Source organism: Schistocerca americana, chromosome 1 (genome assembly GCF_021461395.2).
Source record: "Schistocerca americana isolate TAMUIC-IGC-003095 chromosome 1, iqSchAmer2.1, whole genome shotgun sequence".
Taxonomy (NCBI): domain Eukaryota; kingdom Metazoa; phylum Arthropoda; class Insecta; order Orthoptera; family Acrididae; genus Schistocerca; species Schistocerca americana.
Window position 1 is genome coordinate 1,124,646,986 of NC_060119.1, and position 16,048 is coordinate 1,124,663,033.

The 16,048-nt window shown below is 43.1% G+C and overlaps 1 protein-coding gene across 1 annotated transcript in view; it reads right to left on the minus strand.

Annotated features, from left to right (window-relative positions):
• Positions 1-385: 385 nt before the first annotated feature.
• LOC124551087 (caspase-1-like) overlaps positions 386-16,048 on the minus strand; it is an 83,359-nt gene continuing 67,696 nt past the window's right edge. The window contains exon 5 of the mRNA XM_047126020.1: positions 386-733. Within this exon, the coding sequence (XP_046981976.1) occupies positions 462-733 (272 nt within the window). The 3' untranslated portion in view covers positions 386-461. The remainder of the gene's footprint in view (positions 734-16,048) is intronic.

Here is a 16,048-nt window from a genome sequence, read left to right on the forward strand (position 1 = left end):
CTGATCGAAGTCTATATTTATTAATGGTGTCATTCCATTTACTGTGTGGAACTGTATGTACTGCGTTTTGTCAAAGTTTAATGAGAGCCCATTTGCAGACAACCACTTAATGATTTTCTGGAAAACATTGTTTACAATTTCACCAGTTAATTATTGTCTGTCGGGTGTGATAGCTATACTTGTATCATCGGCAAAAAGTACCAGCTTTGCATCTTCGTGAATATAGAATGGCAAGTCATTAATATACATTAAGAACAGCAGAGGACCCAGGACCGAACCTTGCGGCACCCCATTCTTGATTGTTCCCCAGTATGAGAAATCACCAGTTTTTTGCACATCCATCAGCAATAGCAAACGAAATATTGGAACAATTACACCATGACAATATAATCAGAAGGTTTTATTTAAGTTAAAGACTTAGTTCCAAGAAAATCAGATGAAAGAAAAGATGGAAGTTGGAGTTATTCCACATTAGGCAAGGCGTCCGGGGCAGCTGCAACAGGCGGCCACAGGTGTACCCGGCGTGTGAGGGAGGAGATGAAGCAGGGGCCCTGCACCAAGCCGTCCATACACGGCTCGGACGGGTCGCTGGAGCGGAACTCCTGGCCCACGATGCGGTTCACGTCGGTTAGCAGTGACACAACGTCCTTGTCGCCCGCGTGCTTTCCCAGCTGAGTACACAGCGTCTGGATGAACCACGAGCCTTTAGTGGGATGGCGGAAGGAGTACAGACCTGCGACATCACAAAATCACCGACGTAAGCGTGAGGCAGGTGCGTGTCACGCTACTTAAACATATTATTGCTATTTCAAAAGAAAGACAGAATGAAATTGACAGAGCAGTAAATTGCACATTTTACATCATTTAATGACCCACAAAATACTCAGATTTTTCCATTCTTCTTGCAGTCTTCTCCTGGCGTCTTGTTAGGACCGTAGGGCGACTTTTCCAATATTTCTTTCTAAAGCATCCCATAAATTACCTATAGGATTCGTGTCCGGACTTTGTGGAGGAGGTTGACATCTTTCGGACAGTCGTACAGGAGCCACAACCGTACAAATATAGGCGGTATGTTTGGGGTCGTTGTCCTTATAAAATTTGAAACAGTTTCCAGTTCCCATATTTTCTGCGTTCTTCTTCAAATTGTTCCTTAGAATCTGCAGGTATACATCTTTATCCATTGTTACGTCAATGAAGACCAGCTCACTCACTCCCTGGGCCGACATACAACTCCAAACTATAACTGGCACCTGCCATATTTCACTGTGGATTGCACAGTTTTTCCTTGCAGCTCTTTGTTGGGCTGCCGCCGGACCGTTATTCGTCCATCGGGTCCCGACATGTTAAACTTTTGATACATCCAAAAATATTACTTGATTCCACCTCTCCATGATCTTGTTGATGTGTTTCCTTGCCAATAGCAGCCTCTTCTTCCTACTGGCAAGACTGATATAAGGCTTCCTTCTTGCAATTCGCCCCTGGTAATTTTCTCTGTACAGTAGTCGTCTGATTTTGCTAGGACTGGCCATCTCTCCAAACTCTTCCTCAGCCTCAATGGCAATTTGTGTAGCTGTGATTCGTGGATCTTGCTTAACCTTCAGCACTATTGCCCTCTCTTCTCTCCTCACAAATATCGTTGGACGGCCTGTCCGTGGGAGATTTTCTGTCCTGTCTTCATATTTATATCGACGGACGATCTTCCCTGTAGTAATTTTCCTCACATACAGTAACGTTGGTATTTCTTGGCACGTTGTTTCCTTTTCGTCGTGGAATATTAGTAACTGTACAAAAGTGCTGTTTTTACCTCTATGTACCATTTTGTACAAACACACTTGTGTTTCCTTTGAGCTCTCGACATCGCAGGAAGTAACGAATAACAGAGATATGCACACTGGCACTGTTGCCAACATTTGTCCCAAAACTTTTGAAGTACAGAGTTTCATAACACGCAGTAAGAAATGGGCCTTTTTCTGCTGTAAGCAAGCAAATATACGTGATTGCGCTTTCCATCACCCATAGTCACATGTACGACTTGCCGACGTACATCTTTATTTCAGTATTAACTACCCTAAATTCACACTGTGAACAATGTTTGTCCCAATACTTATGAGAGGCACTGTACGTAACTTTTAACCCAGCGCGGCAAAGAACCCGGCTCACGCCCCGTGCCCTGACAGGAGTGCCACAGTTCTCAACCTGGCCGGCACATTTCCCACACCACCACGCTACGCTGTCTGATCGCTAGGAGGGGGAAAGGGGGGAAACAGCGAAGAAGTCAATTTGAATGGCAGTCCAGTCGCACTGCATACGACTTGGTTTTATATCTCACATTTCTCAACGACATAGCTACAAAAATTAAATTTTCAGTGTTATTTAATTATTTTTGGCGCGCTGAAGACATCAGATATTTTTTTTTCTGATACGAACTGTCGGCTTACGGAAAGACTCAGACAATATCACAGATTTTCGCACTCAGGTTGCCATGTAATGGTGATTTATTTGGTGTCATAATCGAAAATACGTTTTTCATACACATGTTTTGATCCAAATATTATAGCACATTTGCAGCCCCATTATGGAGACGTGGAAACTCTGCCTCAAGAAAACAATGTAGAGGCTCTAAACGATGTTAAAATTAAGGATATTTGTCTTCAAAACCGGAATTACCTCGCAGATCAAACAGTTGCATCTGAACACCCACAGGGGCGCTTTCAACTGGAACAGCAACGGTCCAGAAAACAGCTTGAAACCAGATAAAAGACCAGTGTCCTCAAAACGTTTAGGAAAATATCCTTAAAATTCTTTCAAGGTCACAATAAATTCTTCGAACCTCGCGTTCCTTAATGCCAACGGTCTTAGGGGAGAGGGCTGTCTTTGTCAGAATGTGTCCCTTCTGCGAGACGGTTTTCTTTTAAATGCATCCCCATCAAATTAGAGAGAAGTTACCTTGCAATAGTTTACTGTGGGCAGTGTGCAGTCAAGTCCACTTAAAATCTGAAGTCTCCAATCCAGTTCGGATGTTCTAATTTTCTTTCCTGCAATCCTTTTTCCTTAATAAAATTATCAATAGGGGCTTCTAAATCGGAAAATCGCTCCAAGTGTGCCTCTTGGAACATACTTTTCAGTAAAATATGGAGCCTCCATAATTTTCATTCAGTTTCATTAAAAACAATTGCAGCTGACGGTGGAATAATGAGTGTGACTTCAGAAATTTTACTGTTCATATCTCCAACTTCTTCAAATGCTCCATGCATGCAAGTTCATCACAAAGCGCTTCTTTATGTGCAGAACAATGACTCCAGTCTGTAGACTGTTGTAAGTTTTTGTTCTTTCATTGTCTACTAAGCATTTACATTTTTGCTGCAAAGAACTGTCACACCGTTTCATAGCACATGTGCAGTACCCGTCAGTTATGGGAACTGAGAATTCTCATCCCTCTCTTCTGTCGTTCCTATTCGTTTGAAAGGCTTCTGACGATAGATCGCTAGACTTCCTTTTTTTGTGCAGTCACTGGACCTGTGAACGTCCTTCATACCACGACCAAGTAGCGAAGGGTGAACAAGGCTGACACTACGATTTTGCCGAACTCAGATAATTGTGTCGACCGAAAAATGCCGTACTGCAATGCTAAGTGAAACGTGGTGCGGTTTTGGGTACCTCCGAGAAGTATGGAGCAAAGTGCGCGCGTGAAGTTTTGCAGAAAGTGCGCACCCACTCCATATAGCCCATCGTCTGATGGACAAATGAAAGAATGTCCTCGATACAAAGCCCATCATAACCCAGGCCAATGTAGGTGTGCCCTCACTACGAGGTGTGTTGTGATGGATCACAGAAATCACAAGGTGCATAACATCACAGACAAACGAAAGTATGCCTTCACTATTGGACCTGTAATTCAACAGACCAATGAAAGCATGCCCACACTAGAGCCCTCAAACGGTAGATAAGGTGCCTCAAAGTGTGTACTCAGCGCAAGGCCTGTAAAACCACCGATCTATGTAAGCATGCCTTCGATACAAAGCCTGTCATATGAGGGATCAATGAAAGTTGTAACGTTCTCATATTTTTTCTGCTGTTGTAAATAATTCACCTTTCCAGTGCTAGGACAAAGACGAATGAGCGAACTCCATGAGTTGCGAATAAGATCCTTGTCTCTGTGTTTAATTTTATCTGTGATTGACGTACTTCTTATTTGCGGCATAGTAGCGAGCAGTTTGTGAAGACATCGTTATTTGCGATAGATATGTATTTACCATGTTTTTTTCTTTTTCCTTTTTTCCGTCTGTTCATATCTCTTCGATGTTGTAGCGCATTTTTCGTTTGTCCTGTAATATAGAGATAAAAGTTGTTTTCTAGATGTAATATGTAACTGGAAAATATTTCTTTTTTGTAAGTAGATAAATATGTTTAGAGTTTATTGATTGTGGAAAGCTTTAATTTTTTTGTTTATCGTTTACTGTAATAAGTTTGGTAGAAAATAGTTGTGTAAAGATATACGTAATTTACTTTGATGTTGTATAAACTGCGGGCGAGAGTATTGAGAGAGAGCAATATCGATAGTCGATCGAACAAAGCGGGGGTGTGTTGCTGGGTAGCTAGAGAGGCGGACACATGTTTTACTGTGGGAGTCGTGACTTTTACGAGCTGGTGAAGATTGAGTTTAGTGGCAAGCGATGTACGTTTTTAATTACTGTTTTATGCCAGGACGTGATATGATAACAGTGAGAGTAGAAACTGGGCGAAGTAAACACTGAGACTGCGCCGTGAGAGGAAGTAACTATGATAATGCAACCGAGAATGGACGGTATTGTAGCTCTGTGACTATGAATTGAACTGCGTTTGTATTTTGACTGTGTTTTCGTACACTCAAGTACTGTGAACTTATGTATTTATGGCGGGCGCCCTTGTCCAAGTAGCAAAACATTACAATACTTCTGGTAAATCAGTAATGGTCGTTCTGAACTTAGGCGAACTGTCTATTGTGTGGGAGTACATTCCAGCCCAGGACGGTTTTTCGCGATTGCGGCACTCATAATACGAATTGATTTTCTACAGAATTCGCGGTCGGCAAGTTTTATAAACTGTGTGTGGCTTAAATAAACTTAAATTGTGTGCGCCAGAAACATTAAAACTGTGCACATACGGACATCTGTAACAACAATTACATCGACCAGCCTGTGGCCTGCAAAACGCCACTGTAATCAGATTTGCAGCTTAATGAATACCACCGCCCGCCCGATTACGAGGAAAAATCATCAGCAGCAATCACACGACCGTGGGAGCAGATCTCAGCGTTTCACCAGGACCAGCCAGCTGCCGTCGATATCGCGACCATCGTCACAACACACAAGATAGGATTTAAAATCAGCGCTCTCTTCTCAAAGACTCAAAATTATTGCTAACAATTTTAATTTGTAATTTCTTTTGCTTTTGGCTGACATTCGCATAACGTTTGTCTTCTTCAGAATAAAAGTGTTCTCCACGTAGTGGAGTGTTCTATGCAGACATTGTTGACTTTCATTAGCAGTAGTCATTTCCCTTTTAATTATTTCCATTTTTTTTTTTTACATTTTAAATCCGCTGCCGCTGCATGGATATTTTTTATAACTTTTGGGGGGGGGGGGGGGGGTATGTGTCTAAATTCGTGTGCCGTGACATTTACCAGAAGTATTGTAATGTTTTGCTACTTGGACAAGGGCGCCCGCCATTAATTTCTTAAACGTCGACCAATGACTGTGAAGGTCGCTTGCTACTGGTGCTAACATTGTATAGTGGGTAATTCAAAGGTGGGTAGCTGTCAAACCACACGGGTTGTCATTACTTTGAATGAGAGTCGTGTAAAATTGTGGGTTCGTCACTCAACTTTGGTATTCTTTTGTCTATTGATGTTAGAAGCCATTTTTTTTCTTTGGTCAATGTCATTAAATCTTATTTAATATGGTTATTCTACGCTAAACTGGGATAAATGCACGGTCAGATATTGTGTTGGGAAGTAAAATTTGGAGAAACGTCTATTTAGATACGACTTGATGTTGACTGCATTAGTTAACACGGTACTTCTCGGGTATTTTGGCGATACTTAGTCACAGTGTATAATCGGAGTCGTCGCAAGTTGAGTGTTTCAGAGAAAGAGATCTTTTATTTTGGAATATCGGAGAAAATACCTGGAATACTTTCTTATGAAGATAAAAACATATTTATAATACTTTCTTGTTATTTATATTGTGTATTTGTGTATGAAACTGGGGACCTAGAAATGACGGAGAGGCTTCGTCCAGCCGTATCCCTCAGTGGTCCACAACAGCCCACAGCAGAACATCCACCCCACCGCCCCCCCATGCCGAACGCAGGGTTATTGTGCAGTTGGACTCCCCCCCCCCCCCCGCCCCCCCTGGAACGTCTCATACCAGACACGTGTAACCCCAAATGTTTGCGTGGTAGAGTAATTATGGTGTAGGCGTACGCGGAGCAGTGTTTGCGCAGCAATAGCCGACATAGCGTAACTGAGGCAGAATAAGGAGAATCAACTCGTATTCGCCGAGGCAGATGGAAAAACGCCTTAAAAACCATCCACAGGCCGGCCGGCACACCGGACCTCGACACTAATCCGCGGGCCGGATTCGTGGAGGGTGCGTTTTGGATGAGGTATCGAATATATTGCTTCCCCCTACTTATACCTCCCGAGGAGATCACGAATGTAAAATTAGAGAGATTCGAGCGCGCACGGAGGCTTTCCGGCAGTCGTTCTTCCCGCGAACCATACGCGACTGGAACAGAAAAGGGAGCTAATGACAGTGGCGCGTAAAGTGCCCTCCGCCACACACCGTTGGGAGGCTTGCGGAGTAGAAATGTAGATGCAGATGTAGACCGGCACGCCTTCCCGCTCGGGAAGCAGCGCGTTAGACCGCGCGGCTAGCCGGGCTGGCTGTTATTTACATTGATGGCAAGAACTTTGAAGAAATTTTAAATATGTGTTTTTAGTTTCTTTGTAATGAGAGAATTTGGTAATTGTTAGAATCTTTTTATGTCGTACACTCTTTCCGTCAATAATTAGAGTCTGATTTGTCGTAAACAGTTGTAGCTCCGTCATAATAGCTGTTTTTTCCGTCAACAGCAAAGTACGTACCGTATTTTGCTGCTGTTAAGTCGGCCATATACCACTTCGAATACTGCAGGGGCAGTTTCTGTTCGTGGACTATCGCCTGTATTTGTCACACTTACAGCACGGATGGTTCAAATGGTTCAAATGGCTCTAAGCACTATGGGATTTAACATCTGAGGTCATCAGTCCCCTAGACTTAGAACTACTTCAATCCAACTAACTTATGGACATCACACACATCCATGCCCGAGGCAGGATTCGGACCTGTGGCCGTAGCAGCAGCGCGGTTCCGGACTGAAGCGCCTAGAACCGCTCGGCCACAGCGGTCGGATAGCACGGATGGTTTGAAAATGGACACAGGTGTATGAAACTAGTCACCATCAAGAAATGAAAGGTAGATACTTCTCAACGTAATTTATGACGGAGCTGCTAGTTCGTAGAGCTCGATTTCTTGAGAACGATTTTCTTTAAAGTGAAACCCACCTCCATGATTCACAGTAAGGTTTTGAATTCTGAAGTGTGTGCATTGCACCTTACGCCAGACGAAGACACAGATTGTTTCTGAAAAAGCATATTTGGGGTAGATTACTTGTCTTTAGCTGTTTCATCTGCTGAGTTGTATTTGCTTTCGAGAACGTCAGTACTCTGGACACAAAACCAGCATGCTGAGCAAGAGGTAAGTCACTTTTATTTAAGAGCAGATCTCACGTTGCATTCTTGAGCTAACAGTGGGTAGTCGGGATTCTCAGATGTCGTGCTAGCGAGCAGAGTAAGTTTCAGTGAACAGTATTGGTAATTTCATACAAGTATTTTCTTCTAAGGATAGCAGTAATTTGTTTTTGTGTATATTCCAAGTCAAACATTGCACTTCATCTCACACAACGTTCATAATGCGCTGAAGTACTGAGTTTTAGTTATATAGTTTTCATTGAGCCCACAATGAGTTTCGTTGGTCATTTAGTTAGATTCATTTTTTTACTCTAAATTTTGCATTTCATGTAGATTAATGGTTTATTTCACGAAACTGTTGACACGCGCAACACGGGGCCATCCAACAGTCAGTTTCGCTCAGCAACTGAATAGGTTACCTACAGTACACGTTACGTGAGGAGACAGTTACTGAAATCAATATAATCAGTCTTTTCACATCTACATCTACATCTACATCTACATTGATACTCCGCACGCCACCCAACGGTGTGTGGCGGAGGGAACTTTACGTGCCACTGTCATTACCTCCCTTTCCTGTTCCAGTCGCGTATGGTTCGCGGGAAGAACGACTGTCTGAAAGACTCCGTGCGCGCTCTAATCTCTCTAATTTTACATTCGTGATCTCCTCGGGAAGTATAAGTAGGGGGAAGCAATATATTCGATACCTCATCCAGAAACGCACCCTCTCGAAACCTGGCGAGCAAGCTACACCGCGATGCAGAGCGCCTCTCTTGCAGAGTCTGCCACTTGAGTTTATTAAACATCTCCGTAACGCTATCACTGTTACCAAATAACCCAGTGACGAAACGCGCCGCTCTTCTTTGGATCTTCTCTATCTCCTCCGTCAACCCGACCTGGTACGGATCCCACACTGATGAGCAATACTCAAGTATAGGTCGAACGAGTGTTTTGTAAGCCACCTCCTTTGTTGATGGACTACATTTTCTAAGCACTCTCCCAATGAATCTCAACCTGGTACCCGCCTTACCAACAATTAGTTTTATATGATCATTCCACTTCAAATCGTTCCGTACGCATACTCCCAGATATTTTACAGAAGTAACTGCTACCAGTGTTTGTTCCGCTATCATATAATCATACAATAAAGGATCCTTCTTTCTATGTATTCGCAATACATTACATTTGTCTATGTTAAGGGTCAGTTGCCACTCCCTGCACCAAGTGCCTATCCGCTGCAGATCTTCCTGTATTTCGCTACAATTTTCTAATGCAGCAACTTCTCTGTATACTACAGCATCATCCGCGAAAAGCCGCATGGAACTTCCGACACTATCTACTAAGTCATTTATATATATTGTGAAAAGCAATGGTCCCATAACACTCCCCTGTGGCACGCCAGAGGTTACTTTAACGTCTGTAGACGTCTCTCCATTGATAACAACATGCTGTGTTCTGTTTGCTAAAAACTCTTCAATCCAGCCACACAGCTGGTCTGATATTCCGTAGGCTCTTACTTTGTTTATCAGGCGACAGTGCGGAACTGTATCGAACGCCTTCCGGAAGTCAAGAAAAATAGCATCTACCTGGGAGCCTGTATCTAATATTTTCTGGGTCTCATGAACAAATAAGGCGAGTTGGGTCTCACACGATCGCTGTTTCCGGAATCCATGTTGATTCCTACATAGTAGATTCTGGGTTTCCAGAAATGACATGATACGCGAGCAAAAAACATGTTCTAAAATTCTACAAGAGATCGACGTAAGAGATATAGGTCTATAGTTTTGCGCATCTGCTCGACGACCCTTCTTGAAGACTGGGACTATCTGTGCTCTTTTCCAATCATTTGGAACCCTCCGTTCCTCTAGAGACTTGCGGTACACGGCTGTTAGAAGGGGGGCAAGTTCTTTCGCGTACTCTGTGTAGAATCGAATTGGTATCCCGTCAGGTCCAGTGGACTTTCCTCTATTGAGTGATTCCAGTTGCTTTTCTATTCCTTGGACACTTATTTCGATGTCAGCCATTTTTTCGTTTGTGCGAGGATTTAGAGAAGGAACTGCAGTGCGGTCTTCCTCTGTGAAACAGCTTTGGAAAAAGGTGTTTAGTATTTCAGCTTTACGCGAGTCATCCTCTGTTTCAATGCCATCATCATCCCGTAGTGTCTGGATATGCTGTTTCGAGCCACTTACTGATTTAACGTAAGACCAGAACTTCCTAGGATTTTCTGTCAAGTCGGTACATAGAATTTTACTTTCGAATTCAATGAACGCTTCACGCATAGCCCTCCTTACGCTAACTTTGACATCCTTTAGCTTCTGTTTGTCTGAGAGGTTTTGGCTGCGTTTAAACTTGGAGTGGAGCTCTCTTTGCTTTCGCAGTAGTTTCCTAACTTTGTTGTTGTACCACGGTGGGTTTTTCCCGTCCCTCACAGTTTTACTCGGCACGTACCTGTCTAAAACGCATTTTACGATTGCCTTGAACTTTTTCCATAAACACTCAACATTGTCAGTGTCGGAACAGAAATTTTCGTTTTGATGTGTTAGGTAGTCTGAAATCTGCCTTCTATTACTCTTGCTAAACAGATAAACCTTCCTCCCTTTTTTTATATTCCTATTAACTTCCATATTCAGGGATGCTGCAACGGCCTTATGATCACTGATTCCCTGCTCTGTACATACAGATTCGAAAAGTTCGGGTCTGTTTGTTATCAGTAGGTCCAATATGTTATCTCCACGAGTCGGTTCTCTGTTTAATTGCTCGAGGTAATTTTCGGATAGTGCACTCAGTATAATGTCACTCGATGCTCTGTCCCTACCACCCGTCCTAAACATCTGAGTGTCCCAGTCTATATCTGGTAAATTGAAATCTCCACCTAAGACTATAACATGCTGAGAAAATTTATGTGAAATGTATTCCAAATTTTCTCTCAGTTGTTCTGCCACTAATGCTGCTGAGTCGGGAGGTCGGTAAAAGGAGCCAATTATTAACCTAGTTCGGTTGTTTAGTGTAACCTCCACCCATAATAATTCACAGGAACTATCCACTTCTACTTCACTACAGGATAAACTACTACTAACAGCGATGAACACTCCACCACCGGTTGCATGCAATCTATCCTTTCTAAACACCGTCTGTACCTTTGTAAAAATTTCGGCAGAATTTATCTCTGGCTTAAGCCAGCTTTCTGTACCTACAACGATTTCAGCTTCGGTGCTTTCTATCAGCGCTTGAAGTTCCGGTACTTTACCAACGCAGCTTCGACAGTTGACAATTAGAATACCGATTGCTGCTTGTTCCCCGCATGTCCTGACTTTGCCCCGCACCCGTTGAGGCTGTTGCCCTTTCTGTACTTGCCCAAGGCCATCTAACCTAAAAAACCGCCCAGCCCACGCCACACAACCCCTGCTACCCTTGTAGCCGCTTGTTGCGTGTAGTGGACTCCTGACCTATCCAGCGGAACCCGAAACCCCACCACCCTATGGCGCAAGTCGAGGAATCTGCAGCCCACACGGTCGCAGAACCGTCTCAGCCTCTGATTCAGACCCTCCACTCGGCTCTGTACCAAAGGTCCGCAGTCAGTCCTGTCGACGATGCTGCAGATGGTGAGCTCTGCTTTCATCCCGCTAGCGAGACTGGCAGTCTTCACCAAATCAGATAGCCGCCGGAAGCCAGAGAGGATTTCCTCCGATCCATAGCGACACACATCATTGGTGCCGACATGAGCGACCACCTGCAGATGGGTGCACCCTGTACCCTTCATGGCATCCGGAAGGACCCTTTCCACATCTGGAATGACTCCCCCCGGTATGCACACGGAGTGCACATTGGTTTTCTTCCCCTCTCTTGCTGCCATTTCCCTAAGGGGCCCCATTACGCGCCTGACGTTGGAGCTCCCAACTACCAGTAAGCCCACCCTCTGCGACTGCCCGGATCTTGCAGACTGAGGGGCAACCTCTGGAACAGGACAAGCAGCCATGTCAGGCCGAAGATCAGTATCAGCCTGAGACAGAGCCTGAAACCGGTTCGTCAGACAAACTGGAGAGGCTTTCCGTTCTCGATCATCAGGGAGTTCGATGAAATTTTATGTTAACGGTCGCACATGTCCCCAGTGAACACTGATGAAGTTTAACGTTCTTCCAAACAATATTGGCCAGGTACAGTCATTTGTTTGACTTGACGTGCGAGTTTGTGGAGAGCAAAACAAATTTTCAAAAAGCAAACTGAATGTGATCTATTTTTGCAGTTTTTACGTAAATCAAACTTGAACTGATTTAGTAGAAATTTGGAAAACGGTACGGGGACGATACTTCATATAGGAAAACCTAATGATGCTAAGTTGTTGTATCCAAAATTTCAACAAGACGTAAGAAGTCAAAGTTAAAACTTTATTCTCTAACTGATTTCCCGGATACTTTGCCTCGATTTGTGTAACATTGTTAGTTCATATTGGAAATTACACCCGCTGTTCTGCGGTGGATTAAAACATATTGTTACAAATGGGCCTGGTCGAATATACCCTATTTTTACAGTTTCACAAAAATTGACATCTTTTCGACGAATTTGTGGATTATTGAAATAGTAGGGGAATTAAATTTTGTACTCTACATCCTTGTGCTACCGAGCACGTATTCAGCGTAGTTTGTTCTAAGATATATAAGAATCCGAAATTTATATTTTTTCTTGCCGTAATTTCACAACCAACTTTGGTCCAAATTATATGGCATTGTTAGACCGCGTTGGATAATCAAACACAGTCTGTTTTGCGATTCACATCATACTATTTCTAATGAGCCCAATTTGGAGAGTTTTATAGAAAACTGTTTTTTGCAAAATCAGATCGAAAATACTACAGCTTTAAAATTTTTACACAATCTTCGACTTTACGCTCAACGTATTCAGTACTGGAAAGTGATGCTTAAATGAAACTTTGTATTTGCGAACCTTGTGTTGTTAGATTGCTACTACCCAAGTTTTACGTTCGTCGTACCTGTAGTGCCTGAGACAGGCCTACAAGGAGCCAAACATTGAAAGTTTTTCGGGTGTCAATATTTTAGCCCTTTTGCCTAACATTTTCTGCCTGAATACCGCTCGTAAAATTATTTTTGCTCTAGATATAACAGCTCAAAGACGCCACAAATTCACGCACGCTCTGGACGAGGATAGCCATAGAGTCAAACAAGAAACTATATATCTCTTCCAGTAAAAAATATACCGTCAGAGAACAGAGAAGGTTGCTTTCATTTCGAAGCCATGGAGAACTGATCATACGAAGGCTAAGGATACGAGACCAATCAATTTGGCTTCCTTTATTTTAAAGAGATTAGAAGTACAGGTTAATGTGTATGTTAGGAAAAGAGATTTAAGTTAGGTCCCTCTACATGGAAACCAAAGTGCGTCTGAACCACGCAAATCGTACGAAGGCAGAAAAAGGCAGGAAAAGTTGCACACTTTGAGGCATTGCTCTCTCCATCTTCCTGCATATTGAGGGAGCTTTTAGCAATGTTATCTTCGAATCAAGCTGCATAAGAGCATGGTACTGAGACTACCATATGCCGGTGGATTAAGACCATACTGAGTAGAAGAAAGGTATAAGCCTCCATGATGAATGAGAAAATGGTGATCATCACTATCATAGGGTGTCCACGACAAGTGTTTTCTTCCCACTCCTGTGGAACGTAGCAGAAAATGAACTGATTGGAAAGTCACATATCGGAGGATATTTTACCAAGGATACACAGACGATTTACTCATAGTAATACTTGGCTAATTTGTTAATATTGTTCGAAGAGTGGCATAAGGCGCACTGAATATTGTGCAAAACAGGGGTGGAAAACAGGATCTAAAGGTCAGTCCCAAGAAAACTGTCGTAGTACCATTTACGAGACAGCATTCCAGTTCACGTAATGGAACCTCAAGCTTCTCGACGAAACTTTACAAGCAAAGAGGGTAGTGAAGTATCTACGGGCAACCATGGATGCGAAACTGTGATGGATCCCTCACCTCAAGAATATATGTTCCAAGGCAAAAGGTACTCGTATGGGAATTAGAAGGGCCTGTGGTAAAAACTGGTGTCCAAACTCAGGGAGTTTGTACTGAATATATACCACTGTAGTCGGACCCAGGCTAACATATGGGGTTACAGAATGGTGGAATGAAGTGAACAGAGGGTGGGTGCTAAGGAGGTTGGCTTGCTTATCCATAACAGGAGGAATTAGCAGCACGCCCACTGCTTGATTGGAGGCCAAGCCGGACATGCGCATTACACCTTTGGGTTACAATGGAGGCAGCGGTGGGGACATAAATGTTAAAAAAAAGTCTAAGTAACTAGATACCCTCAAGATATCCACAATCTACAGAAATATAATGACTATGATAAATATAGGAATGGTTAGGGAAGTAGCAGCTGATCATGCAACACCTACATTTTTATCTACATAAATACACACCACTTCAATTTAATGCACGTGGCGGAGGGTACACCGTAACACTACTAGTCATGAACTTTCCTCTTCCACTCGCAAATGGAGAGAGGGGAAACAACTGTGTATATGGCTCCGTACGAGCCCTAATTGCTAGTATCTTATCTTCGTGGTCCTTACGCGCAGTGTATGTTCGCTGCAGTAGAATCGTTCTGCAGTCAACTTCAAAGGCTGGTTCTGTAAATTTTCTTAGTAGTGTTCCTCGAAAAGAATGTCACCTTCCCTCCAGGGATTGCCATTTGAGTTTCTGAAGCTTGTCCGTGACACTTTAATGTTATTCGAACCTGTTGTTGTTGTTGTGGTCTACAGTCCAGAGACTGGTTTGATCCAGCTCTCCATGCTACTCTATCCTGTGCAAGGTTCTTCATCTCCTACTACCTACTGCAACCTACATCCTTCTGAACCTGTTTAGTGTATTCATCTCTTGGCCTCTCTCTACGATTTTTACCCTCCACGCTGCCCTCCAATACTAACTTGGTGATCACTTGATGCCTCAGAATATGCCCTACCAGCCGATCTCTTCTTCCAGTCAAGTTGTGCCACAAACTTCTCTCCAGTTCTATTCAGTACCTCCTCATTAGTTATGTGATCTACCCATCTAATCTTCAGCATTCCTCTGTAGCACCACATTTCAAAAGCTTCTATTCTCTTCTTGTCCAAACTATTTATCGTCCACGTTTCACTTCCATACATTGCTACACTCCATACAAATACTTTCAGAAACGACTTCCTGACACTTAAATCTATACTCGATGTTAGGAAATATGTCTTCTTCAGAAACGCTTTCCTTGCCATTGCCAGTCTACATTTTATATCCTCCATACTTCGACCATCATCAGTTATTTGGCTCCCCAAATAGCAAAACTCCTTTACTACTTTAAGTGTCTCATTTCCTACTCTAATTCCCTCAGCATCATCCCACTTAATTCGACTGCATTCCATTATCCTCGTTTTGCTTTTGTTGATGTTCATCTTATATCCTCCTTTCAAGACACTGTCCACTCCGATCAACTGCTCTTCCAAGTCCTTTGCTGTCTCTGACAGAATTACAATGACGTCAGCGAACTTCGAAGTTTTTATTTCTTCTCCATGGATTTTAATTCCTACACCGAATTTTTCTTTTGTTTCCTTCACTGCTTGCTCAATATACAGATTGAATAACATCGGGGAGAGGCTACAACTCTGCCTCACTCCTTCCCCAACCACTGCTTCCCTTTCATGCCCCTCGACTCTTATAACTGCCATCTGGTTTCTGTGGAAATTTCCTACCACAATCCTCACATGCACGTTCCATTTCACATCACTTTGAAACATTACGCGTAGATATTTAAACGATGTTACAGTGTCGAGCAGCACTCTATTAATGCCTTATCCGAATATTTGTTTCCTACTCATTCGCAAAACTTACGATTTTTTCTACATTTAGATCGAGCTGCCATTCATCATGTCAACCATAAATTTGGTCTAAGCCATCTTGAATCCTCCCACAGTCATTTGACTTCGTTGGCTTACTGAAGACGACAGCATCATTAGCAAACAGCCGCACATTATTGCCCACCCCGTCCACCAAATCATAGAGAATAATATCGATCCAACCACGCTTCCCTGGCGCTACGGTCGCAGGTTCGAATCCTGCCTCGGGCATGGATGTTTGTGATGTCCTTAGGTTAATTAGGTTTAAGTAGTTCTAAGTGCTAGGGGACTCATGACCTCAGCAGTTAAGTCTCATAGTGCTCAGAGCCATTTGAGCCAATTTGAACACTTCCCTGGGGCACTCCTGACGATACCCTAATGTCTG